Source organism: Pelodiscus sinensis, chromosome 1 (genome assembly GCF_049634645.1).
Source record: "Pelodiscus sinensis isolate JC-2024 chromosome 1, ASM4963464v1, whole genome shotgun sequence".
NCBI lineage: Eukaryota > Metazoa > Chordata > Testudines > Trionychidae > Pelodiscus > Pelodiscus sinensis.
This window is the reverse complement of record NC_134711.1, coordinates 289,868,249-289,894,775: the sequence shown is the minus strand read 5'-3', so window position 1 is coordinate 289,894,775 and position 26,527 is coordinate 289,868,249. Positions and strand designations below refer to the sequence as shown.

The 26,527-nt window shown below is 40.0% G+C and overlaps 1 protein-coding gene across 6 annotated transcripts in view; it reads left to right on the top strand.

Annotated features, from left to right (window-relative positions):
* Window positions 1–21,283, top strand: part of RCBTB1 (RCC1 and BTB domain containing protein 1) — a 42,726-nt gene extending 21,443 nt beyond the window's left edge. For 5 of the 6 annotated variants that reach the window (XM_075919069.1, XM_075919064.1, XM_075919068.1 and 2 more), the window contains 8 exons: window positions 3,215–3,373; window positions 7,619–7,726; window positions 8,531–8,673; window positions 12,409–12,599; window positions 13,603–13,729; window positions 14,689–14,840; window positions 15,838–15,968; window positions 20,299–21,283. In XM_075919069.1, the coding sequence (XP_075775184.1) occupies window positions 3,215–3,373; window positions 7,619–7,726; window positions 8,531–8,673; window positions 12,409–12,599; window positions 13,603–13,729; window positions 14,689–14,840; window positions 15,838–15,968; window positions 20,299–20,439 (1,152 nt within the window). In that variant the 3' untranslated portion in view covers window positions 20,440–21,283. Of the gene's footprint in view, window positions 1–3,214; window positions 3,374–7,618; window positions 7,727–8,530; window positions 8,674–12,408; window positions 12,600–13,602; window positions 13,730–14,662; window positions 14,841–15,837; window positions 15,969–20,298 lie in introns of those variants that run through there. The other variant, XR_012900677.1, reaches the window with a different exon arrangement.
* The last annotated feature ends 5,244 nt before the right edge of the window (window positions 21,284–26,527 follow it).

Sequence of the window (26,527 nt, the reverse complement as noted above, 5' to 3'; positions counted from 1 at the left end):
GGTTTCTGCCACCCAACCTGGTTAACTGGTTACCTATCCAGTAAACCTGATACTTAACAGGTAACTATTTACATCCCTAATTGGTGGACTAATACACAGGCGTTTTACATCCCTGAAACTTGTGTTTGGGAGCTGGTATTTCACACCCCTGCATGAGAAAATTATAGCACAGTAATTTACCAGTGTAAACAAGCCTTAAATTATATTATGCTGCATTCTCCTAGTGTTTGGGGCTTCATTGTTATAAGATGTATAATATTCCTTTGTTTAGTATAATCATCATATGGAATAATATTTACAGAAAGGTTTGACTGTGAAAGTACATGACTTTAATCTTTGGAATTTCAGGAGGTTGTTAGTGTCATATAGACACTATTCTTGTGGTGGTAAGTGATTAGCTCTAGAGTGGATAAAGAAAGGTAAGTGAAGGGCGGCAGACAATCAGCAATTGCCAAATTTGTCGAACTGTTGAACAAATGAATAGAGGCAGCCAGTTCTTTCCATAGTTTCAAGAGCAGAATCACAGGTGGCTGTCTTTAGAACAAGAAAACAGTGATATGTGTCACATTCTAGTGGTGGCTTGCTAAAAGGAGGGGAGAAAATATGCTTAAGTGTATGCGAGATTTAACCTCTAAGAATCTTTAAATTTAGAGGCTCACTCTTCCATTATAATTCTGAAAAATTAAATTGTCTTTGAAAACATCTTCATTGTAGCTGAACATGTAGAGGGTATTAGTTATACAAAGGTTACATTCGATATAGCTATGAACACCAGAATTATGAACTGATAGGTCAACCACACAGCTCATTTGGAACAGAAGTACTCAATTGGGCAGAAGCCAATACAAAAATAAAAAAGCAAATATAGTACTGTTTGAACATAAACTAGTGGCAAAATAAAGGAAAAGCTTAAACAAAAAGATGTGACACTGTAAGGAAATTGTTTTTGTGCATGTTTCATTTAAATTAAGATGGTTAAAGGCAGCAGTTATGCACAAAAAAGTTTCAAAGTTGTATTGAGTTAAGTTTACAACTGAACACTGAAAGCGGCCATAATTTTTTGTTTAGAGTTACAAATATTTCAAAGTTTACAAACAACCTCCATTCTCTGTAACTCTTGACTATGTATCTTGAAATGTGTCCCCCAAACCTTTCCCCCTCCATATATCCAGTAAGTATTCAGTTTTAGATGAAATTGAATAGCTGTTAAAAGCAAAGAATGTAATATAGTTAAGGAGAAATTACCACCATGGAAATTAAAGCACCAGGTTCTTTTATAATATATGTGACTGATACTTTTCATGCAGGTTATTTTCTCATTTATCTTCTATCCCTAGCTATCGAAGTAAAATGATCAGTTGGCACCAAAAGGATATATAGACTTCATGCAAAGACAGTCTCAGTCTTGCAATTGCAGTTGCAATCAGAAGTATGTCTGACTGCCTTTGTGGAAAAGATGTTAACTTAAAACAGGATAAAACACTGGAGAGTAAACTATAGGAACTATTCTTACATTTTCCCCAGGAATGAACTAGATAACCTAAGAAATAATATGTATTAAACTTTAGAGGAGGGGGAAAAGTCACCTGAGGGAGTACATATTTGAAGTATTTTAGACTTTATGAACACACAAAACATCTTGCTCTCTGTTTTAGCCATTTTCAATAGCCACAAATTCTAGTACAATACAGCTACCAAAATCAGTGTTTTCCTTAATGCAATCAGTATCAAATATCATTGTTGCTAAAACTTGTATAATCAGCCAAAATTCCTGTGACTGACGGGGCTGGGTATGGGCACCGCTGAGGGCGTCCGCTCAGGGCAAATTGTTCAGACTTGGGATTCCTTATAGCCCCAGACTGGAGACCTTCCCAAATAGGCCACAAACCAGTTCCACAGAGCACTTCAGCTGTCTGTCTGGCCCGCCAGAAGCCTCACGTGCAAAACCCCTTTGACACCTCAGCTATATCCGTGCCCCAAACTGCCCTGGGCCTGCACACAGGTGAGGGGTTATAGGACCCAATCTCACCTATCCCGAACGGGTTCTCCGGTCCCAAGAAACCAGCCACAGATCCCAGGTCAACTTACGCTCTGGATCTTACCCACAAATCGCGCTGAGCCAACCCTTTAGAATCTAAAATCTAAAGGTTTATTACTAAGAGAAAGAAAAGCATGAGAGTAAGGTTGTTAAACTATAATACATTACATGCATCTAATCTCCCAGTTCTCGATGCAGACGTGTAGCAGAGATGTTATAAAGTGCTAGCTTAAAAGTCTTTGGTGTACGTCCTATGTCAGGATGGGTCCACAGTTCTTTCCAGCTTGTAGTTCCCTGTGAGGCTGCATCTGAGATTAGGAGCAAATCTTGAAGACAAAATGGAGGATGCCACATAACCTCTGTATACCTCCTTCCTCGTCTCTTCTTGGCTGCAGCAGGTCACCTGGCCAGTGGCCTATCCCTGTGTTCCCTGCTGGTAGCCCTTAAGTATCAGTCACATTCCTGAGGTGTGTCTTTGGCCTATAGAGGTTCATTGTCCCTGAAGCCTTGCTCATCAGCATATCCATTGCTCAGCCACAGACAGCGAAGTGTCCAGTATTAACACAGAGTACATATTTATAATTCCACATACAGGCATATGAGGAGCATACACATAATCAGTAGACAGTAAGCGTTTGTTTCACACCTCACGTGGTCCCCTTTGTATCAACTTCTGGGGAAACCCTCCCCTCCCCCCCCTCCGTGGGTGCAGCAGTGATCTGGCTGCTCCCCTTAAAACTAAGTAATATGACAATTCCCCATTGACAAGCTCCAATGGCATGGGGGGGATAAGGAACCCCAAGCATGGTTTAAACTCTTTTCCACCTTTACAGAATTCCCCTCTTCTCACTTTTCTTGCCTGTTTCAGGTGGATAAGAAATGGGATCCTTGACTGTATTTTCTATTGTGCTTAACTGTCTTGCAGTGTATTGGAAAAGATGTGGCCAAATTCAGCCCACCAAGTTGTGTGTCCTCATGCCACCTTTTTCTTTTACAGTGGTAATAAAAATTCCATGTTTATACTTGCAGTACCAAATCTAGCTCAATAGTTAAAGTAAAACAAAAGGTCGGTGATTGGATTTAGCTAGGGTTAGGCATGTCATATTTCTTAAGACCTTAGTAGCAAAGCTAAACATTTTAGCTCTAAACTATATGTATGTATCTTTCAATGGGCAGGTATATGCGTGGGGCTATAACAACTGTGGTCAGGTTGGATCTGGATCTACAGCAAATCAGCCAACACCTCGCAAAGTCTCAAATTGTTTACAGACTAAAATGGTGGTCAGTATTGCTTGTGGTCAAACCTCCTCCATGGCTGTAATAGATAATGGTGAGGTAAGCTTTTTTCATAATATGATACATTGTTGTCTGTTTATGACTTCATGGAGATGAGAAATGCTGGCATGGAGAACCTCCAGTTGTGGAACATAAATGAGTAACTGCTGTGGAAGTTTACAGTCCATAAGAAATACCTTTGTATAACTGTACAACGGTCATGGCTTGAACATGAACAGTAGGAGAGTTACCTGCATGTTTGTTCATGCTATTAACAGGGATTTTTACTAACACAATTCATGGAATAGGTTACTGTTTTACAGAACAGTTATTTTAAGTATCCGCTTCCTAGTTACCTTTCAGGTGCTTTCTCTGTGGTAAGAAATAACTTCTAGATGCAGCACAGAGGTTGAAAGTAACCAGTTTCCAGTCTCTAAAAGATACGTTGACATGTTTGTATTGTAATGTGTCTTCTGTATTTTTGTAATCTGAGAAAATAGAAAGTCATCGGTGCTGAAAGTCTGCACATGTGTATATAGGTTGAACCTCTAAATTCTGGGGGTCTCTCGTCTGGCAACATCATTTGGATATTTCTGGAGCAGAGAGCCTCAGCTGGGCAGGTGGTGGGGAGCACAGCCCCAGTGGTGGAGGGTCAGCATGGCGGGGAGCATGGGGTGAGCACAGCAGGGATGTAGTGGGCTCGGGAGCTCCGCTTCAGCCTGTGGGGGTTGGTGTGACATCCTTGGCCAGGGTCGGCATAGCAGGAACTATAGCCCCACCAGAGACAGCCTGTACTAGAGCCCAGGAGTGCAGCGCAGCTGGCAGCCAGAGCTCAGCTCCTGCCAGGGTCAGCGTGCTGCGGAGCATAGCTCTGATCTGGTGAAGTTGGGGGCATCGGGCCTGCAGCGGGGAGCAGAGCCAACAGCTGGGAGGGGACCCTTAATCTCCACTGGTCCAGTAAACTCTGCTGTGTGGGACTGGTCAGGTCCCCAGGGTGCTGGACCAGAGGTTCCACGTGTAATACCTAGTTCTATAAGAATGAGACTGGCCATACAAGGTCAGAGCAGTGGTCCATCTAGCCCAGTATCTTGTTTCTGACAGTAATTCCTGCCAGGTGATTCAGAGGCCATGAACAGAACAGGGCAGTTTGAGTAGACCCATCCCATATCATCCAGTCCCAACTTCTGACTGTTGGGAATTTAGTGACTCCTGGGGATAGGGTTGCATCCCTGGCCATCTTGGCTAACAATCACTGCTCGATCTATCCTGCATGAACTTATCTAAGCACTTTTTTAACCCATTTATACTTTTGGTTTTCACAACATTCTGTTGCAATGAGTACCACAGGTTAACAGTGTATTGTGAAGAGATACTCTGCTCTTAAATCTGCTGTCTAATAGTTTCATTGTGTAGTACATGGTTCATGTGTTACATAATGGGGTGAATAAATTCTACTATTCACTTCCTTCACAGCATTGATTTTATAGCCCACTGTTATACCCTCTCCTTAATTGTCTTTTCTAAGCTAAATAGCCTGTTGTTTTAATCTCTCCTCAAATGGAAGCTGTTCCAGACCCTTAACTATTTTTGTTGCCCTTCCTTGCTCCTTATCCAAAATAATCTTTTCTGAGATTAAGTGACCAGAGTTGCATGTTGTACTCAAAATATGGGCAGACCAATGATTTATATAGTGGCATTATTTTCTGTTGTCGTCTTTTCTAATGGTTACTAACATTTTGTTAATTTTTGGGCAGCAGAGAATGAGTGCTTTTTCTTGAATGGAAACAGCTAATTTATACCCGATAATTTTGTATGCATAGTTGGGATTATATTTTCCACTGCATGTTGCTTTGCATTTATTTAATTTCATATGCAATTTTGTTGTCTAGTCAATCCAATTTTGCGAGTTCTCTTGGAATGAACTACAAAAGGAACTATCTTGAGTAGTTTTTATTTCATCTACAAACTTTGCCCCCTCACTGTTTTACCCCCTTTTCCAGATCCATCACTTATAAATATTGTACAACATTGATTCCTATAGAGATCTTTGGGGGACCCTGCTATTTACCTCTCTCCATTGTGAAAACCAACCTTATATACCTGCCTTTTGTTTCCTGTCTTGTAATCAGTTACTGATCCATGAGAGGATCTTCCCTCCTATCCCATGATTGCTGCCTTAGGTGAGGGACCTTGTCAAAGGCTTTCTGAAAGTAAAAGTGTACTATATTCATGGGAACATTCTTGTCTGTGTGCTTGTTGATCCCATCAAAGAAGTCTAAATATGCCCAATATTTTTAATCTTTCCTCACAGGTCTAGTTTTTGAGACCTAATTTTTGTTACTCTTTGAATTGCTCTTCAATCTGTTTACATCCTTCCTAAAATGTGACACACAACTGGACACAGTACACCAGCTGAAGTTTTTCATCAGTGTGAAGTAGAGCAGGACTGTTAAGTAGAGCCCTGCCACCAGGTTACTTATTCCCCTTTCTGTAGTTATGCATGTGATTTCTCCCCTCCCCCCAGTGGAATACTGTACAGTTTCCTTGGTTGAATTTCTTCATCTTGAATTCAGACCAGTCTTCCAATTTGTCATGGTCCTTAAGAATTTTGAATCTGTCCTCCAAAGTGCTTGCAGCTGCTGCAGCTTGGTATCTATCATCTGAATTCTCTCCACTCCATTATCCATGTCATTAATGAAAATATTGAATAGGACTGATCCCTCCAGGATCCCACTAGGGGCTTTTCCAGTTTTACATTGAACCATTGATAATTACTCTTAAATACTCTTTCAACCAGTTGTGTACCCACCATATAGCTTCCTCTATTCCTGTCAAAATTCATATATTACATCTACTTCTTTCCTCCCCATCTGTCAGGTTAGTAACCCTTTTCAGACTAGGAATTGAAGTTGATTTGGCATGATTTGTTCTTGAGAAATCAATGCTGGCTGTTCCTTACAAACCTATTTATTATGATGCAGGTGCTTCCAAATTGGTGGTTTAGCAACTTGTTCAAGTATCTTTCCAGATACAGTGTGTGCTTTTTCTTCCCCCAGTGTAACTTGTAGACTTTTTCTGGTTGCAAAGGTTGCATTGATGCATGTTTCCCTGAGTCTGTAGCTAGAAGACTGAAACAGCTCTGAAGTATAAATGTATTCATCTCCATAGGGAATCGTATGTGAGGCTTAAATGATAATCTATAAGCTAGCACATTTAATTTAGATTTAATACAGTGGTCCTGTGCACTGCAAAAGTGAACTACAGATCATGAGAGTTGTTCTAGCCTTTATCTAACTGCGTTTCGTGATTCCAAAAAGTTTGTAATGTGGCCTCACTACTGGAAACGTCCAATTGGATATTTGTTCCTCTGCTTCTGATACCCCACTTCCAGAGCACAGCATCTCCCGTTGAAGGATGGCTGAGTCTGAAGGATCCTCAGTCTTTCCATTGTGTTACTTTTCCCCTAGTGACCTGTGGATAACTGGGTTGCACTGTACCTGTTGTGTTCTGATGTTCTCCATTCTTCTGGAAGCCAGTAGAAAAGTGACAAATTCTGAACAGGGAAGCAATGGCCTGCTCTGCTGTTGGGGTTCTGTTGATCAAGATGATTGCTTTACAGTTATGCCAGCTGAAAAATATTAGACCAGCATAGAAAGACTTCTGGGATTTTGTGATAGTGGTATGTCTTCTGGGAAACTAGACCGATAAAAGAAAAAAACAAATTGTCATGCAGCACCTTAAAGACTAACAAAAACATGCAGGTTATGTCTACGCTGCGCCCCTTTTTGCACAAAAAATATGCAATTTAGGCAAAGTGTGGAATATCGCTGCGCCTTATTTGTATAATCAACGAGGCTCCATTTTTGCGCAAGAGGCTTGTACAAGAGGGGGGGTTTGTGCAAAAATGGAGCCTAATTAATTATGCAAATTAGGCATGCAATATTCCACGCTTCACTTCATTTGCATGTTTTTGCGCAATAGGCTCCAGTGTAGACATAGCCATAGATGGTATGAGCTTTTGTGGGCACAACCCACTTCTTTAGATGAATGGAGTTAGTAAAGATTGATACAGTAACGCAGGCATATTTTAAAAAGCCAACTTTCTTTTAAAATGTTGAGAAGTTGGAGAAATCAAATTAATATAATATACCCTCATCTCCATTCCCCTCTCCCTTGTTAGATTTGTGGAGATTTAATATCTCAAGGGACACTCTCCACAGACTTCTATTGTCTCTGGTTACAACTTATATTTTCTGTATTCTTACATACACAACAGGTAGCTTAATATTTGTTTTCTTAAACTAGGTATATGGCTGGGGTTACAATGGTAATGGTCAGCTAGGTCTGGGAAACAATGGCAATCAACTCACACCTTGTAGAGTGGCAGCATTGCATGGTGTATGTATACTTCAGGTAAGTCCAAAGTAGAAGTAAACAGTGTGTGACTGTTGTGTCTCAATTTCACCCAGAGTCATAAGCATGTTTCTAAATTCAGGATTTCAGTGTTCTAGTTGTCAGGCTCTTGTAAAACCTATTAAAGCTGACGGATTGTGGATAATCTGTATAATGCTTGCTTTTGTATAACCTCATGAATGTTTCAAAATACATTATAACTGAATCATGTAAATAAATGGTGCATGCAATATGTCATGCAGGTGCCATCTCTATATATTGTGGGGCATGGTGAAGAGGGATATGGTGGGCAAGCATGTAAGGAATGTAAGGCATGTAAGAACAGGGAAACTAAGAAGTTCAAAGGATTTGCCTTAATATGCTATCTATCTAGTGGGTTAGGGAAAAGAAACTAGTGAGCAGCACCTCAGAGCTAGGAGTCAGGAGAAAGCATTCCAGTTAGGACTGATGTAGACCAGGTTAAGTGGTTGTGTGACCCCACCCAATTTGTTTCTCATCTATGACAGATTGTTTAGCTTTTGGAAACAAAGAATACTAGATTTTTTTTTAATTACTTGTTAATTGAATTTCAGCAAACAGTGAGGAATAAACAGTGAACACTAAATTAACAGTGCTTGGGGTTTTCTTGTACTTGGGGCTAATGCATTTTATGTTAGCTGTAAGTATCAGGAAATAGTAGTTTCTGGTGGAAAATGGAGAATGATGGAGGTATTTAACATACTTCAGGTATATTAATGTAATCAGTGTAATTTGTCTTCCACTCATTTCTCTTTTTAATAGTCATCCTTGTAAATTTACTTACAGATTGCCTGTGGCTATGCACACACACTAGCACTAACAGATGAGGGTTTGCTCTATTCGTGGGGAGCTAACACTTACGGGCAGCTGGGAACTGGCAGTAAAAGTAACCAGCTAAGCCCAGTCCAGATCATGACGGAAAAAGAAAGGTAATGTTGCTCCAGCTAACGTATTTCTAAATTGGGTTGTGCGAGCATGCATTATGCAGTCTGTAGTTCTAGAAAGGTGTTTCTTGCTTTATGAATACTTGTTCCTATTTTTGTTAATCATGGACTCTGCCATACTCTTATCCTATTTTTTCCCCCCTAAATTCAAGGTGGGTGCTTTTTGGTATCTGTAATGCGTCCTATGCTAACCTTTGAAAGCATGTAAATTCTATCCATAGCTTGTGCAGAGATATAATGGACAAGGAGTCCAAATGTTAATTTCAACAAGTCATTCCACTAATGACCTCTTTCATCAAAACATTTGGCTTATATGTTCCAAGTTAACTATATTGATGCCTAAATTTAAAAAAAACTAACAGCTTGGTAGATGATGATTGATGATGCAGAAGAAATAGGAAAGTCAGAAGTCTGAGAGCGTCTATAGTCAAAAGCCAACAGTGTGTTCTGTAAGTTCCTCTTAAAAGTCAAAATGTTTCCGAATTATGTCAATTTTTAATAAGTGATCTGTTCTCATTGTACCTAGTCCTGTTTGTGCAATTATCTAATGGGCAGACATTCAGCATCTGGCTTTCTTTTCTTTATACAGCTACATCTTCCATTTCGGAAACCAAGGCCATTCACAAAATGTCTTTGCATCTTATTGTGAGGTGACAAAACTTTTCAGTCTTGAGTCTGCTAAAAATTCAGCAACACTAAAGAGGGTAAAAAATGGTGCTTTTGCAAAGGAATTCAAGTGAAAGAATCAGAAACAAACTGGATGATGGAGAACACTGATGGGAGGAAAGATCAGAAGAGGGTTTTATTTTCTCTTAAATAGTGGTTCAAGTGAGGTGCATGGAGAACTTATGATTGGTTCTGAATTTGTCTTGAGGCATGGGATTTTTGTTTTAAAAATCTGTATTTCAGAAATATGAAGTGGATAATAGCTTGCTAATGATAAAATGGGAAAAATGTTCCAGGAAAAAAAGCAATTTAGATGAACCTACCCTCCCTTACTGAACTTACCTGACTAGTTTTTCTTGGAGTCAGTGCCTATATGACAGTTTTTTTCAGGTGGGCTATATTTTAATGCTTGCTGCTCCTGTTTTCTGTACATATTACCCAATATGCTGTCTATATAAATACTGCTAATACAAGCTATTTGCAAATCTTTTTGGAGTGCCATGCCGCCCTGAGAAATAAGTATGATGTGTCATTGAATTTGGATTGCACATCCAGGATGAAGCCTAATAGTTTAAAAGGAAGTTTGAGGTAACTTGGAGCTTTAACCTTGAGGAAAAGAATTGGAGTATAGCTGACCACCAAATAGAGGACCTCTATCAAAGAAATAAATAAAAGGCTATGTGCTTGATTCGCTATAATACAGACCAACTTTGACCATAGGAGCTTATATTCTCAAACAGTGATGAGCAACCAGAACTAGAGAGTGGGCCAGATGATTGGCACTCCTTCCACTAAGTGGGCTACATGACCAGTGGTGGGCAATCTGCAGCCTCCAGCTCACTGGGGTTCCTTCTGTGGCCTGCATACCTCCTGTCTGTATCCGTGTTCCCTCTAAACTGCACGGCCACACACACAATTTTAGGTCTGCTCTCATCCTTGTAAGAGCCTTCCTGCTGGAACGGAAGGTGAGTGGTGGCAGCCTCTGGCCTGGTGGGTTCCTGGTGGTGGGCAGCTGCCCTTTTGTCCCGTTTGGAGCCAGGGCACATGAGGTGAGGCTGTTCCCATGAGGCTGCCTCAGCTAGAACAGGCCTCGTGTGGCTGCTGCTTTACTCCAGCTGGAGCCAAGGCCGTCTGCAGGAACCAGCCCTGTGGGTGGCCTCTGCTCCAGTCCCGGCATGTGGTCCTGCCCTGGGAGCAGCTGGGGCCAGGACTGTGGCACTAAAAATAGCATAGGGGTGAAGGGAGTGAGAAGGGAAGGAGCCAAGACAACAGAGGTTGAGGGGTGGGAGACATGACAGCAGAAGGGAAAAGGGAGAGGTTTATAAGCTATTTATTAATAACTTGAATGCCACAGTGGCACACATCCGAACAAGTGCACATGAACTCAGTACTGGTGCACAAGACAAAACTCGCTTCACTCATGGGTGGAAAATCTTAGTGGGAACCCTGTCTGTACTCCTCTTCCATGCATCTTTCACACTGGGACACTGGAGCCATGCACTTTTACTCCTCCCCTTTCCTCCTAACAGTTTCAGAGTGCCACAGATTCTTTGATTCATGATCTGTCCCTATCTTCCCCCTCCCTCCCAGAGCATGAACACCACAGCCGACGATTCAAACAAAAAAGTATTTCTTCATGCAAAACACAGTCAACCTGTGGAACTCCTTGCAGAGGATGCTGTGGAGACCAGGACTTTAATAGGGTTAAAAAACGAACTAGATAAATTCATGGCTGTTAGGTCCATCAGTTGCTATTAGCCAAGATGGGCAGGAAAACTAGTCAGGTAAGTTCAGGAATGGTGTCCCTACCCTCAGAAGAATGTCAGAAGCTGGGAATGAGTAATAAGGGAGGTTCCCTGTTCTGTTCATTCCCTCTGGGGCACCTGGCATTGGCCACTGTTGGACAGGATACTGGGCTAGATGGATCTTTGGTCTGTCTAGCAAGGCCATTCTTATGCTCTACCACTGACTTTTTTAAATGTGAAAAGAACCTGAAACACTGGTGGCTATATTTTTAACATGGGGAAGGGAGGGTGGGGGAGAAACAAGAAAAGACAGTTCTTATCCCCCTGCTCTTTGTTTCTATGGCATTGTTCTCCAGCTGAACAAGATTCTGGACATGTCCTTACAATTCTATTTATGGGAATGTGATTATGTGTATATAATTATTTCAGATAATAGTTCAGCGATCATTTGAGCACAGAGAGCAGAATAAGTGTAGGACAGCAGCTGCAGTTCTTCAAACACTGTGGACATATTTTTTACTGTAAACTTATTCAGTTTTTGGAATAATGTGAATATTTAAAATTATGATCCTGTCAATTTGTTGTTTTCCAAACGGGTATTAAACAGTGTGGGGGTAGGTTGTGGGACTAAATGAAACATGATGCCAAAAACATAGGCATGTTTTATGGCAGGCTGTATCCCTATCTAAATATTGGAGCCCATACAAAGAGGGCCTGGGAGATTCTTTAATAAAGTATTTTAAGTGCTTGCTTCAAAAGACATGTTTAATGCAGTGATATTAATAATTTAAAATGAGAGAACTATCTCATGGAAGTGTTTGAAAACAGAAGGTGTGGAAAGCATGTACCATTAATTTTGGAATAGCTTTCCAGGCTACTTCCCAAATCTAGTCACAAATATGAAGGCAGTAATTTTTTTCATGCTTATCCTTAGGTTTTGCTTATATGTATTGCAATACCTGATTATTTGTATTAGAAACCTTTGCCCGTTAAGTACCTATTGCGGATAAGATGTGAAGAATGTTGGTTGAAAGACTTGGGTGCCATTTTCTGGAAATGTCACACTAATCTGATACCGCGCATGCTTATGTTTTTGTAACTTAATACTGAATCTGTTTATGTGAAGGCTGTTCAATTTGGCTTGAATTGATAACCAGTCAAAAGAAAATACAGGAGTGCAGATTAGCATATTTTCTACTTTTCCTATGAACACACTTAAGTTATCCTTGAATTTTATGCATCTGATTTTTAAATACACGTTGTAGACAAACTGCACTTTCTTTTGATTTTTTTTCCCCCCCATTCATAGGGTTGTAGAGATTGCAGCCTGCCACTCTTCTCACACTTCTGCTGCCAAGACCCAAGGTGGCCAAGTGTACATGTGGGGCCAGTGCCGTGGCCAGTCTGTTGTTCTTCCTCACCTCACTCACTTTACATGCACTGATGATGTGTTTGCTTGCTTTTCTACTCCTGCTGTGATGTGGCGCATCCTCTCAGTAGGTGAGAGCAAGCTGGGACTTGTTATGCAGTGCAAGTGTTTGTATGGAACCAATTTCCTATTAGTTTAAAAATGTGTGTGCTTAGAATCTGTATAAAAGTGTGGAGCAGTAGCTCCATTATAGCTAAGGGTAAAACCAGTTTGTTTTGTGATAGATGTTTACATACTTAAAAATCCACATAATGTGCACTTACCATTGTCATGTATGCTACTGGACTGCTAGAAATCCACCATCAGAAGAATAGAATAGACCACTGTGCTTCTCTGCTTGCATGACTTACAACTCTGCATAGAAATGAGGGGTCCCTGGGTGCAGATGTATCACAACGTGTGCTGTGGAAAGCTGGTGTCAGTATTCCCTGCACCAGTAAGCAACGCTGTAACTAGTACAATGAAGGGCAGTTGGAACGCTGTCAGATGAGTAAGAGAATAGCATTGTGGGGCACAGCATACTACATGAAATGATGCTCTTAATCATTCTTCATGCATTCTCATGAAACACGCTTGCAGTAGATCCCACTGGGCTCTCACCAGTTCTTGGGGGTGGTCAGAATTGGGGTTACTGAGTTCATGGTTAGGTTTCTCGCAGTGCCCCTAGTCTCTGAAAGCTTGTGCTGCTACTGACTTGTACACTTTTATAGGTAAATGAAGGATTTCAGTTGCCAGGCTTAATCCAGCACCTTTCACTAATGCTAACATACATTTTGGTGGGTTGTTTTGAAAATTAAATCTGAATTACTGTATCCTTGATAGCAGTTGTAAGGCTGTCATATCGCCCTCTCTTTTCATGACACACTGATCATATGTTGTGTTCTCATAATTGGCTTATAAAGTGAGCACTTGGTAACACTGAACCACAGTTAGGGTTACCAGCATAGATCTGCCAGATGTTTAGGAAGTAAACATCATGTAGTTATCATCTTCTCTTGTTGTCTAGCCAGTTTGCAAATGTATTAGGCAGAATGTATTTTGTTTTCAAAACTTGTTTTTTTTTTAAATCATTAGAGCATGAAGACTCCTTAACAGTAGCTGAGTCTCTGAAGAAAGAATTTGACAGTCCAGAAACATCAGACCTAAAATTCCGTGTAGATGGAAAATACATCCATGTCCATAAAGCTGTTCTAAAAATCAGGTAGTGTTCATGTTTCATGGATTCTTGGTCAGCAATTCCTACACTGCATAGAGAGCAACCCATTAACTTGTCTTGTCAAAGAAATCCATCTACAGTGCTGTCCAACAGCGAAGGTGTACTTGAACTTTTAAGACAGTTCACTATTATTGAAATTATTTAAGTTTGTATTTTGGACTACTTAAAAGGATGAGTTTGACACAAGTTTCAGAGGGGTAGCTGTGAAAAAACTTAAACAGCAAATAGTTTAGCACCTTAGAGACTAACAAAAAATGTAGATGGTATCATGAGGTTTTGTGGGCACAACCCACTTCTTCAGATGAAGAGTTCGACACAGTTTCCACAAAAATATATTTAGAAATGAGGGTGATTTGTCTGAATCAGTGTGTTGATATCTTTATTTTTTCAAGGGTCAGTAGCTGTCTTGGAATTTTCTTGGGTAATATCTTGTTTTTAAAAGATCTGGTTAACAAAGATAAGTGACTAAATGGTTAATTGCATTGACTCTTAATACACATGAATGAAACACCATTCTTTTTACATTTTATTTTTCTAAGTGTAACCTACTGGAATGAGAATGTTAAATACTAAATTTGAGAAGGAATCAAAATGCCAGTTTTTACTAATCCAGTCTCAGAAGATGTTATTCAGACTTAACAGCAAGGGCTTGTTTCTTTATTTAAAAATTATTAAAACCTTTTATTAAATTCCATGTGTACCAAACTTAATTCTTTATTTCAAATTCTTGTCTGATGTGTCATACACACAATTGCTTTTCATTTCTTGATGACAAATATTACTTTTTATGTACGCCAGTATTGGGAAGAGAACATACTCTTTTTGGTAGTTAGTGACATTTGTATTTAGATAAAATGAAGAGAAGTTTTATTTAAAATGTCCTCTAATATAGTGTTCATTTGTCATGTTATATGCCAGAGAAATATTCTGCCTTCCTGTTCCAGATGTGAACACTTCAGAACCATGTTCCAGTCATATTGGAATGAGGACATGAAAGAGGTGATAGAAATAGACCAGTTTTCTTACCCAGTGTATCGTGCCTTCCTTGAGTACCTATATACAGACAGCGTTGATCTGCCACCTGAAGATGCGATAGGTAGCACAGCCTTCTTTGGCCACATTATATAAATTCAGTGTCTTGATAAACGGGTAAAAAAGGTGCGGGGGAATAATGATGCATGTATGGTTTTTAAGACCAACATATGATCAGTTTTATGATAACTTATGCTTTAAAAGTAAACTAACAACTTGCTACAGATATACTGTGTAAGCTGTGAATAAATTGAGCAGCAAATACAGAGACTAAAAGGGTACAGGAGGTGCTTAAATTTCTCTTCAGAAGAAAGCATTTATACATTTGCTAAATTGAATCAATTATGCTTTGAAATTACTTGAACAAAAAATTCAGTTCATATAATGTGGTAGTTTTTTCCCAGAAGAGTGGACATGCCCTGAGTTAAACTCTAGCTTTTATAATAACAGTTTTGCACTTTATACTTTCCCTGTTCTGTAACCAGGGCTCCTATGTTGCAAGCACTTACACGTGTACTTAACGTTTTATGCATCTGTGTAGTCCTGTTGATGTCAGTGGAACAGCTTGTGCTTAGGGATAAGCTCTTATGTAAGTGTTAATGGGATGGTGCTTAAAAGTAGTGAAAAGTCCTCTGTTTCTTCTTGCCTGTCAGTAAAGCTGATCTTCTGAAATAACACCCAGTTCAATGTATGTATGGTGTAGTATTTGGGTATGTCTATATTGCAGCTGGGAGTGTGCTTTCCAGCCTGGATAGTTACACACATGTACTAGATCTGCTCAAGCTTACAATAGCAGTTGTGGCCACAGGTGGCAGTTTGGGCTAGCTCAGATCCTTGTCATGTGAATGATTAGCCCAGGTTACCACCTACTCTGCAGTGTTTGTAGTGTGCTAGTTCAAGCACAGTTCCTCCCCATCAACTGAGGCTGGGAGGTAGGCTCTCAGCTGCAGTGTAGACATAACTATACTTCATGCATAGAATGAAGACATGGTTTAGAGCTTGCCTTCGTACTGTAAAAGTTGAGAGTAGAAGTGGCTAATATAATGGCATTTTAATTTCAGGACTTTTGGATTTGGCTACATCTTATTGTGAAAACAGATTGAAAAAACTGTGTCAACACATTATCAAGAGAGGAATCACTGTGGAAAATGCGTTTTCATTGCTCTCTGCTGCAGTGAGATATGATGCAGAGGTAAACTTCTAAAAGACTAAATTCACTAAATAGACAACTACGTTTTGACCAGAACCATGGAGCATAGCTGACAGCTTTTTAAAAAAAAACTGTATTAATACATCTCCATTTTAATTGAGAGAATTGCTTGTTGCGCTCAGAATCAGAGCAGTACAGTTCTGGCCCTGTTCCTTGGATTGTGTAGCCATTCTGTTCAGATTGAAAGCCAGATCTTTCCACTGAACTTGTAGTAGACAAATTAACTACCATTTTGAAATAATCCTTATGCATATATAATCAACTTACTGAATGAGGCATAATATAAATAACTTCCATTTTGTCTAGTTCATAGTAGCAATTTTATGCCGTTTTTCCTAGCTTCCTAAAGCATTGCTCCATGTTATCTGGGGGGAAAAAATTCTATGCTGAAAACTTTTTATCTGGAGGTTGAAAATACTACCTTGCAAATAAAGGGCAGGCATTAAAAAGAAAGCAAAACCTGGGGATTCTAAAAGTCCTGCTGATTGGTTTTATAACACTAATCTTTGTTTAATACGTTTAAATATGTACAGCTTTTTAAATCCTCTTCATGTGTTCAGGATTTTTCTTGTAACATTATTGATGGTGGGGTACTGACGGTGGTGTCTGAACTTTGTTAATAAAGTAACTTAGAAGTAGGTGACACAATAGGCACCAGATGGACCTGTTTGCTTCCTCTTGATTTATACTTAGAATCAAAGTGGTACTATAGAAATTTCCATTCCCTTGCACTCCGGGTAGATTGACTTTAAATCAAAGCAATTTTAATCACCAATTTAAATTGGCAAGCAGGAAATTGATTTTAATCTTGTTTCACATTTTATCCTTTTTTGTTTTGTTTATTTCCTTAACTACTTTAAAGTCTCACGGGTTGGTAATTATTAAATGTTGATTTGCAACTAAATATAGCCTTTACACTAAATGTGGTGGTACTTTCTGCTAACTAGGCGGTTACATTATATGCCTCTCTCCATATTTATTTAAGAAATTATGTATAATAACTATATTCAGTGTTGCTACATTTTTATTGTTAGAAAATGGTGAATGATGCTTTACATATATAGTAGATTAATTTTTAGTCATAACGTGTCAAGATGCATTTGGTTGGAATTGGGAATACAATTAAATGCACAAACTGTAATTTAAAATTGCTTTTCATTAATTAAATGAAACTATCTAAAATATGCTAAATGCATAAGAGAAAAGTTTCCAACAATACCTGTTTTGCATTTAAAACATTGATTTATTCAACAAAGTAAGTATTATCTGTTAGTGAAATAAACTTTCTTCTGGTGACCATCTCCTTCAAGTTTTTAGAATTTGGAGAACTCATCCTCTCACCTGGTTTTTAATCTTCAGGCATATGGCTTCTAAAGGCACAAACAATAAATTAGAAGTTGAGTAAGTGATGTAGCCACTCTCATAGCAATTCTTACTCCTATATTTGAAGTAGAAAACAATCTTTACTGGTTTTCCAACTCCCAATCAGTGTCTCAGTTTTTTGAGAGATCTAAATTCTTTAATTACTCAACTAATAAATATAGTGAAATAAGCGTTGTTTTGATTAACTTAACAAAAATCAATTTATAATCAAAGTACAGTTCCTTTCCAACCCTTAATCGTGAATCTGTTGCTACAGCGGAATTAATGGCAGGAAGAAAAACTCCTCATGGAGCCAGCTAACTAAACTATGAAGTCAGGCAGGTGGCACATGGAGGGGACATGTAAACTACATTTTTCTCATTATGAAGTAATATTTAACTTTTGCTGTTTAATCAGACCAGCTGGCAGATTGCTCTTTGAGGATCTATAGGTCCTCATTGTTGATTCTTGATTTCCTTTGGCATTTTTGTATTCAGACTAGCCTTTGCTACCGAATGTGCAACTTTGCTGGAGCTCAGTACATTCCTATAGGTTCTTCACTCTTATCAAAGGCTGTTATTTCATAGATCACATATCATTCACTTTTTTCTTGTGTTTTGTAGATGTACATAGGTATCCATTTGAACTTGTGCTTACCTTAAAGCTTAACTTCATCTGTTAAAAGAATTGCACTTCTCAAACCTTTTGCTACTTGCAAAGTCTTTTTGTTTTGGAGATAATAGATGACAATACAAAGCTTTTTATTCTAAATGGAAAGTTATCTGTTTTAATTTCACAAAGGCAGGTATGGTTTGGGAGGCGGAGGTGAAATAGTCCTGCAGAATGTGTTTCCCATGTGCCTTCATGATTCTCCTTTTTAAAGAGTGGGAGAAGAAAGCTGCTCTGCTACAGGATGACCATTCTGCCTTTTGCTAATTGAGGTTTGTGTACCCAGCCAGCCTTACAAACTGACAGGTGTAAAAGCCAAACCAAAGAAAAATAGAAAGCACTGCGGGCCTGAGCTTTTCTTGGGCATTTATAATATACAAAAGGCCAATTTTAAATGTCACTAATATATAATGACATGTGCAGTAAGCTAAATGGAAAGTTCAGGTGACTTTAGTAATGTAGTTATACCATGGGACGTCCTTTCTCTAGAAAATATCAGTTAAAACTGCATAATCTATTTAAGCTTCCATTTGATGAAATTGTATGCTTTTCAGAACTAAGATACAATTGGTTTCTCTGGGATTAATGAATTGTAATGGTCAGAATAATACTGTAGGTCCAGTTTCTCTCTGCAGCTAACTAATCACTGGAAGTATTTTGTGCCTCTGTCATTTATCACTATGTATACACATGGAGGTTGTACTTTGATCCAGTGTACAAATATGACTTATTGAATTTTATGACATTTCTAAACTTTCCAAAGTCTCTTCATGTAATGGTAATACTGCTTGTATTTTTGTTACGGACTTGGAGTATGGGAATCTATTAATAAAGTACTACAGTAAATGTGTATGTGATGTAGTTTTATTTAAAATCACTTTAGTCCATTTGTTATAAAAATTCACGGCTATGTTCATCTTTTCATAAGCCTGTTACTTATTACACAGACATGATATAACACAAGCAAAGACATGCATGCAGATACAGCGATCCTGATCCTGTGCATTTTTTGCATTCCTATGTCAAGAAAGGTTGATTTGATGTCAATGAGCTAATTCTCCATAATGGCTAAAAGTGCAGAAATGTAAATATGGCTTCACCTAATCACACTTGCACGTGATCGGTGGCTTGTCTTCCTTTAAAACTAATATTACATGTTCTGTTGACTGGCTGTTGAAATAAGACTGGATAAGTCTGTCACTTTGATGCTCTTCTCCACGGAGCGGGGATACTTAGGATGCAGCAGTCCTTGCTATAACAGATTATCTTTCATGCTACAATGCTAGATTATGATAAAGTTCCTCTCTAAAATGGAACAGCTGACTACTTCAATCATCATTGAATCCTCTGCCAACATCTGGGATTTATGGCTGACTTCGCTTTTGGCTGCAGAATTAGTAACTCTATATGTAATATTAATAGCACGTGGGTGCAAAGTGAATTATTTGAGGTGCTTTTTGATCTTTTGATGAAAGGTGCTCTCTGGGTTGGCTGTGGGTCAGACTTTAGTGTGGTGTAGAACTGAAGTACAGGGCTTGGGCTGCCTTATGCCCAATACATTCCTGCTAACTATTTCTATGAGAAACAAATTGTCATTTCACTACTGGTTTATTTCTGATAGAGGTGTCCTGCATCAACATTATTGGTTGTTTTTTTTTAAAAGACATCTCCATCTAGATATGATATACTGTAATTAGCTTTGCTTTAAACCAGTACAGCATCACTCCATTAGGTAAACCAGTGTAACTTTGTATTTATACCAGGCTTTAATGTGGAAATAGAATTACTCTGAATTTTCTCAATCCACAGTCCTTGGTATTGTTTTTCAAAGATGGCATTTGCTCATCTGTCAGCGTTCTCAGTTCATCCTGCATGCCACCTCCTGAAGTAGCTGAAACCAATCCAATCTGCCAACACTCTTGATTAGGTTAGGGAAAAATTTTGAGGTGAGATGAGGCAGTTGAATCTGTCTTCAGTAAAATGTGCTTTTTTGAATAGAACATGGATGCTCAAACTGAGAGTTGTAAACAGGTTTGAAAGTCATGGGTATCCTCTTTTCTTCGTGGTTAATTTGGAGGATTTGTTTTCTGTTGCAATATGGGGCATGGTATAGAAAAGTTTTGAGAACAGCTGGGATAGTGTTGATGTAGCGCTGTAATCTGTTTTTAATTCCAATGTATTTACAAAAGACATGTAAAAGCATTTGAGCCTGGTTCTAAATAGTCTCTTATGGTCTAACAAAAGCTAATAAAAAGGCTTTTTTGTTTTGTTTTGTGTCTAGGATTTAGAAGAATTCTGCTTTAAGTTTTGTGTCAATCATTTGACGGAAGTGACACAGACTGCAGCGTTTTGGCAAATGGATGGCCCTCTGCTAAAGGAATTCATTGCTAAAGCCAGTAAATGTGGCGCCTTTAAGAACTGAAACACACGGCTGTAAGTTTTGGACGATGTAGGGTTGCACCAGGCATAGTTGGTTTGCTGTATTCATGCGTAAGAGGATTATGTAACCCTGCAGGTAAAGAAAAACAAACCAAACCTAATTGCATAATATCGAGGATATAAAACTCTATACAGAAATTGCAGCAAATTATCTGTGTGCTGTATCCATGCTTTAAAAACTCTGAACTGATGCAAGTCAGAAGATTAACATTCACTCACATTTGGAGAGCTGGAAATCTTCACATTGCTGTGTTTGAGTTTACTTCTGAGGTGGGAGGAAATGAATCAGGAAGGGGATAGGAGGATATTTGGTGCCAGGAATTGGGATTTCCTAACTTATCTTTTGGGACCTCCTGAGCATTGCAGAATAAGCTGAACTGAGCCATTGAAACATTTCCTGTAAATGTTAGCTCTGTAGAATTACTCTGAAGGAACAAACAGGATAGATTTCTTTGTATTGTGGTTGCATGATTATGCATTTGTAGCAGTTTTGTTATGTATAAATAATCAAATGTATTCAAAGCTTAGAGACAACTGCAGGAAAGATGATGTCGCTATAAAATATGCTCAGATAATTTACTAATCGAACTGGAAGTAAAGCTGCCCTTTAGGCATACTTTGACATGCAAATTGCAACATATAACCTAGCTGTTTGAAGATTTATAATAGTAATTGAAAGATATTACTGCTTGGTTTTGAGGGCCAAATCAAGTTGAGGCTATCCCACATAAGGGGAGAGGAATCTGTTGGAAAGTTGGGGGGTTTTGCATTGGAATATTGTATAAAAAAACTGTAAAATTACATGTAATAAAATTACATTTCTTTGACTTATTCACTGTAAACTCTTTTGACTTGAGGGATATATCATATCTCTTATTACATCTACCACAAATAAAGTTGCAAATGTATATTGACAGAATCCAGTTCCAGTCCAGCTCCACATAACAAACAATCCATACTTCAGGAAATAGAGAATTTATTCATGTGCTTGACCCTCATCAATATAATATGTCTCTCTCAAATGTCAAATTACTTTATCATGACAATCCTATGAGAGAGATGTAGGGGTTTCCCTGAAGTGTTTGGGAAGTGCTTAGACAAAAAGGGTGCTACGGTAAAATAGGAAAATATTATGTCCATGTCTCAGAAGAACTGAGGCACCGTGACCCGCCCACACACAAAAAAAAGTGGCAAAACCGAAAACTCGGAGCTTGCACAGTGCTTTAATCACAGAACCATCCTTCCTCTCTGAATTACAACTCTTGCATAGCATTTCAGAGATCAGTATATTCACTTTCTATGATTATTCTTATTCCAAAAGATATTTGGCATCTGATATTTTTGTGTTTTCTTCTAAAATAATGCATTTAAGTACCTCAAGGAATTTATTTTGCAAGCCAAAAACAAAACAGTTCAGAGAAGCAGTGTGAATTACAGTACAATAAACAGTTGATTTGGGAAGAGCAGAGTTTGGAAATGGATGGATTGTCCTCTAAAGGAAATTGCTTTCAAGTTTTAGGCAATAGTGTAGATTTTTCTATTGTAAAACAGGAAAGATAGTTGTAATATGACTTAGCCCTAGTCTACACTGCAAATCTACTTCATTATAACTGCTGTTCAGATATATGGATAATCCACACTCTTAGGCAATGCAGTTATGCAGTCCTAAACACCAGTATAGATGGTGCTATATTATCAAGAGAAGATCTGCTGACATAAGCTGCCAGCTCCCACTGTGGTAGAGTTAAGCCAGTAGAAGAGCTCACTCCCATTGGCTTAGAAGTCTTCAGCGGAAGCACAACAGCACTGTAGTTGTGCTGCTATAAATTTTTCAGTTGTGGCTTTGGAATAAAATTAAGACAAATGTGTACCCCCATTAACAGTTTGGGTCTTTCTACTCTAGTGGCATAGAAATTTTGAATCTGTTTTTGCTAAAAGTGTGCAAGTCCTCTAGTTCAAGCAATTAAGGCTCATGCTTTTAGATTTAATGCATTCTGAGTTCAAGGACAACTCACTTGCAGTTTTGTGGTGCTCTAGGAGAATATCTGGGAAAAGAGTCAGTCTTTTGGAGGAGAGTGTTAATTGGCTTTTCTCTCCTGCCTCCTGAGTAAAGGCACACAGAGAGCTAGTGTCTAATGGCTCTCAGTCTTTAGTTTTATCTACTTTTAGTTGGGGTGGAGGGGTGGCTAGTATCTGGATTAAAAGAATAGATCTTGGATGCAAAACTAACATTAAAGGAAAAAAGATATCAGGAGAGTTTGGTAGCTGTTTGAATAGACATTTATTAAAGGCTCAAGAACAGACTATTAGGGATTTTTGAACTGAATGGATCAACTGTTTAACTGATAAGCATCAGCTTATCAGTAAATGGTCTTAGAGAAAATCCAGAGGAGAGCAACATAATTCATTTTCTACACCCTACATCCGTGGTCTCCAACCTTTTTAATCACAGGATCACTATTTGAATTCAAGTGGAATGTAAGAGCTACCTTAAACTGAAATATCCTTGCCCCACCTCCTTTGTGTCCCTTCTGAGGCCCTGCCCCTGCTCACTCCATCCTCCCTTCCCCACCTTTCCTCCCTTTCACCAGGCTGGGGCAGAGGGTTGGGATGCTGGCTCTGGTCTTGGGCTAAGTGATTTGGAGTGTGAGAGGGGCTCTGAACTGAGCCTAGGGCAGGCAGTTGGGGTGCAGGAGAGGGTTTATGACTGGGGCAGGTGTTCAGAGCTGGCTCCAGCTGGACACCGCTTACCTCAGGTGGCTCCTGGGTGGTGGTGCAGTGGGGCTAAGGCAGGCTCACCACTGCCCTGGATCTGCACCACTCCCAAGGCAGCCAGCAAACTCCCTCCATCCAAAGCCCTGTTGTGCCCCCCACTTCTGTTCTGTGGAAATAGAATACAGGGTGGGAGAGGGGGGCACCCTGACATCAGCACCCCCTCCTCTCCCTTCCCTGCTCTGTACTGCAAGCAGCAGACTCCAGAAAAGGGGGGGGGGGCAGCTCCAAGGCAAAGGACAGGAGAGGAGCAGCAGGGAGGGGGAGGGCAGCTGAAGTGCTGGCACTTGATAGCCTCTTGGCCAAACCAGTCGGAATCACCTGTCAGAGGCTCCAAAATCTACCATTAGTTCCTGATCTACTGGTTGGTGACCACTGCCCTACATCATTTGAGGAAAGACTGAAAAAGCGTGGGTTTTAGTATGCAGAAGAGGAGACTGAGGGACAACATAACAATCTTTGAGTACATGAAAAATGGTTCTAAAGAGGGAAAAGTGATAAAGTCTACTCATCCACTGATGCCAGAACAAGAAATAATGGGTTTAAATTGTAATAAGGGAGATTAGATTAGATGTTAGGCAACATTTACTGTCAGATAGTTGAGCACTGGAACAAACTACTTAGGTGGGGGGCTGGACTCAATGACCTCTCGAGGTCCCTTCCAGTCCTATTATTCTATGATTCTATGATACGGTCTCACATGATATTCTTCTCAATAAAGTAGGCAAATAAAACTTAGATGGGGCTACTATAAGGTGGGTACATAACTGGCTGGCTAACCGTACTCAGTAGTTATTAATGGTTCACAATCCTGCTGGAAGGGCATAACAAGTGGGGTTCCACAGGGGTCTGTTTTGGGACTGGCTCTGTTCAATATCTTCAACAATTTAGATATTGGCATAGAAAGTACACGTATTAAGTTTGCAGATGATACCAAGCTGGGAGGGGTTGCGACTACTCTGGAGGGATCGGGTCATAATTCAAAATGATCTGGACAAATTGGAGAAATGGTCTGAGGTAAACAGGATGAAGTTTTATAAAGACAAATGTAAAGTGCTTCACTTAGGAAGGAACAATCAGTTTTACACATAACAGAATGGGAAGCGACTGCCTAGGAAGGAGTATGGCAGAAAGGGATCTAGGGGTTATAGTGGACCACAAGCTGAATGAGTCAGCAGTGTGATGCTGTTGCAAAAAAAGCAAACATGATTCTGGGACGTATTAACAGGTGTGTTGTGAGCAAGACACGAGAAGTCATTCTTCCGTTCTACTCTGTTCAGATCAGGCCTCAATTGGAGTATTGTGTCCAGTTCTGGGCACCGCATTTCAAGCAATTCTGTTTTAACTTCAATGGAGAGAGGTGTGCTCCCGCTGAAACATCTGGGCTTGCCACCCCCTTGGCGCACGGCACATGCGCGGTGCCAGCCCTGGGCTTAGGGCGCATGGGTGGTCCCCTTCCCCTGGTGTGCGGCACATGCGCAGTGGTGGCCCCAGGTGCGTGGGCGACCCCTACCCCGGGCGTGTGGCACGAGTGGCCCCACCCCGAGACACCCAGCAGCCACAAAAGGTTGGGAACCACTGGCTTAGGGGAACAGAATGCCTTACAGGCCTGAACCCTAGGCTCTGTACTTTACGTGGTTGGTTCTTTCTGCCTAGCAGAGCTTTTCCCATCTACACGGCTACTTTTAGCAGTGTATTGTCCTGCTATTGGAACCGTTCCCACTGCAGCTAAAGGCGCTGGCAGTGGGGAAACTAAGCCTTTGAAAGGCCACTGTTAATCATCATTCATGGGTTTTCTGTCACTCAAATGGCATTCCTGACCAAAGGCTACTTTTGTAAATGTTAATAAAACCTACCTGCTACAGTAACAGACGTATGAGGGACACCTAGGGAGAGTCATGTCTGGACATACAAGCTGACCTGGTGACAAGGTTTTGAAAAGCAAGTTCTAGAGGCAGCGAAAGGGCGGCTGCTATCTGGGCAGCTATTGTCACTGACAGGAAAATCAGAGTGGTCAGAAAAAGGGTTGTGTCACTTTTTCCCTGTCTAAACTGAGAATCCTATGAGTTCAGCTAAATGCAAATATAAATGTTTAACCAGTTTCTTTTGTTTTAATACTACTAAAAATCTTGTCTTTTAAAATTTGTTTGTATGGGTTACTTCACACAGGTGTCTCCAAAGGAAAAAAAAGTCCAGTATTCCTGGAAAGGCAGAGGTTCTAGAGCTTACCATGGCCCTCGCTCTTCCCTTCAGGTTGAGGGGCTGTTAGGCTGTGGTGTGTGAACATGTTGTGACTAACACTGGATAAAATTCTGTTTTCAAATCTGGTAAAGAGCCTAAGTCCTCCAGAAATTCAATACTCTTACACTCTTAGACTGCTTAAGCAATTTTGCAAATGATATTGCATAGTATTATCCAAGTTGTTGCTACTGTGAGTGCAACTGTATGGAGTTGCATGTATTATTTCTAGCTCCTGCACATTTCTATCTGCTAGCTTTGCTCTAAGTAGCTGCAACACCACACAAACTGCTGGGGTACAGCTTTGCCCCTCACCTGGGATACGTGCATTAATATAACTGCACAGTGTACATATGAAAGCCAACCACTGTACCAGGAGAGCAAGACTTAGATTTCTAAAAAAAGGTTTAGGGCACTAAGTGCCCAACCCACATTTGAAATTAATGGGATTTGGGATCCCATCTGCTAGGCATTTTTGAAAACCCCAGTCTAAATTCAGATTAGCACAAGATAAAAATAGAGCTATGAACACAGATAGGGTGTACATTTGCTCGATACTATACTATCTAGCATAGGGATGGAGAACCTCAGGCCCAGGGGGCCCCTGGCTCACATAAATCTGCCCCCTCCTCCCGAGACTCCGGGCCCCTCCAGCGTTGGGGAGCCTGTGCTGGTGCTCCAGTTCCCCCACTGCTGGACTAGAGCACACAAAATCTACTAGGCTGAGTCCCCCGCCCCAGGTTCTGGTGTGCAAGGGAAATGTAGGAAGCGTTTTTCTCCTCAGCAGTTGGGGACCATATCAGTGAGGATTTGTTTGTTTTTGTTTTGCTTCTCAGTTGTGCATGGCCCCCGACTGATTTTTCTGTGGGTCAGCGGCCCTTGATCCCCAAAAAGTTTCCTCACACCCTGATCTAGCATTTCTAGTAGCTTTTCCCTAGAAGGGAGAGATGAAAGACTTTGATAGATTGTCTAGTTATTTGGAAATATTAATCTGTGACTTTAGGACTCTTGCAAAATATTTTGGCTGACAATAAAAATATTAATTTGCACTAATGACAGAG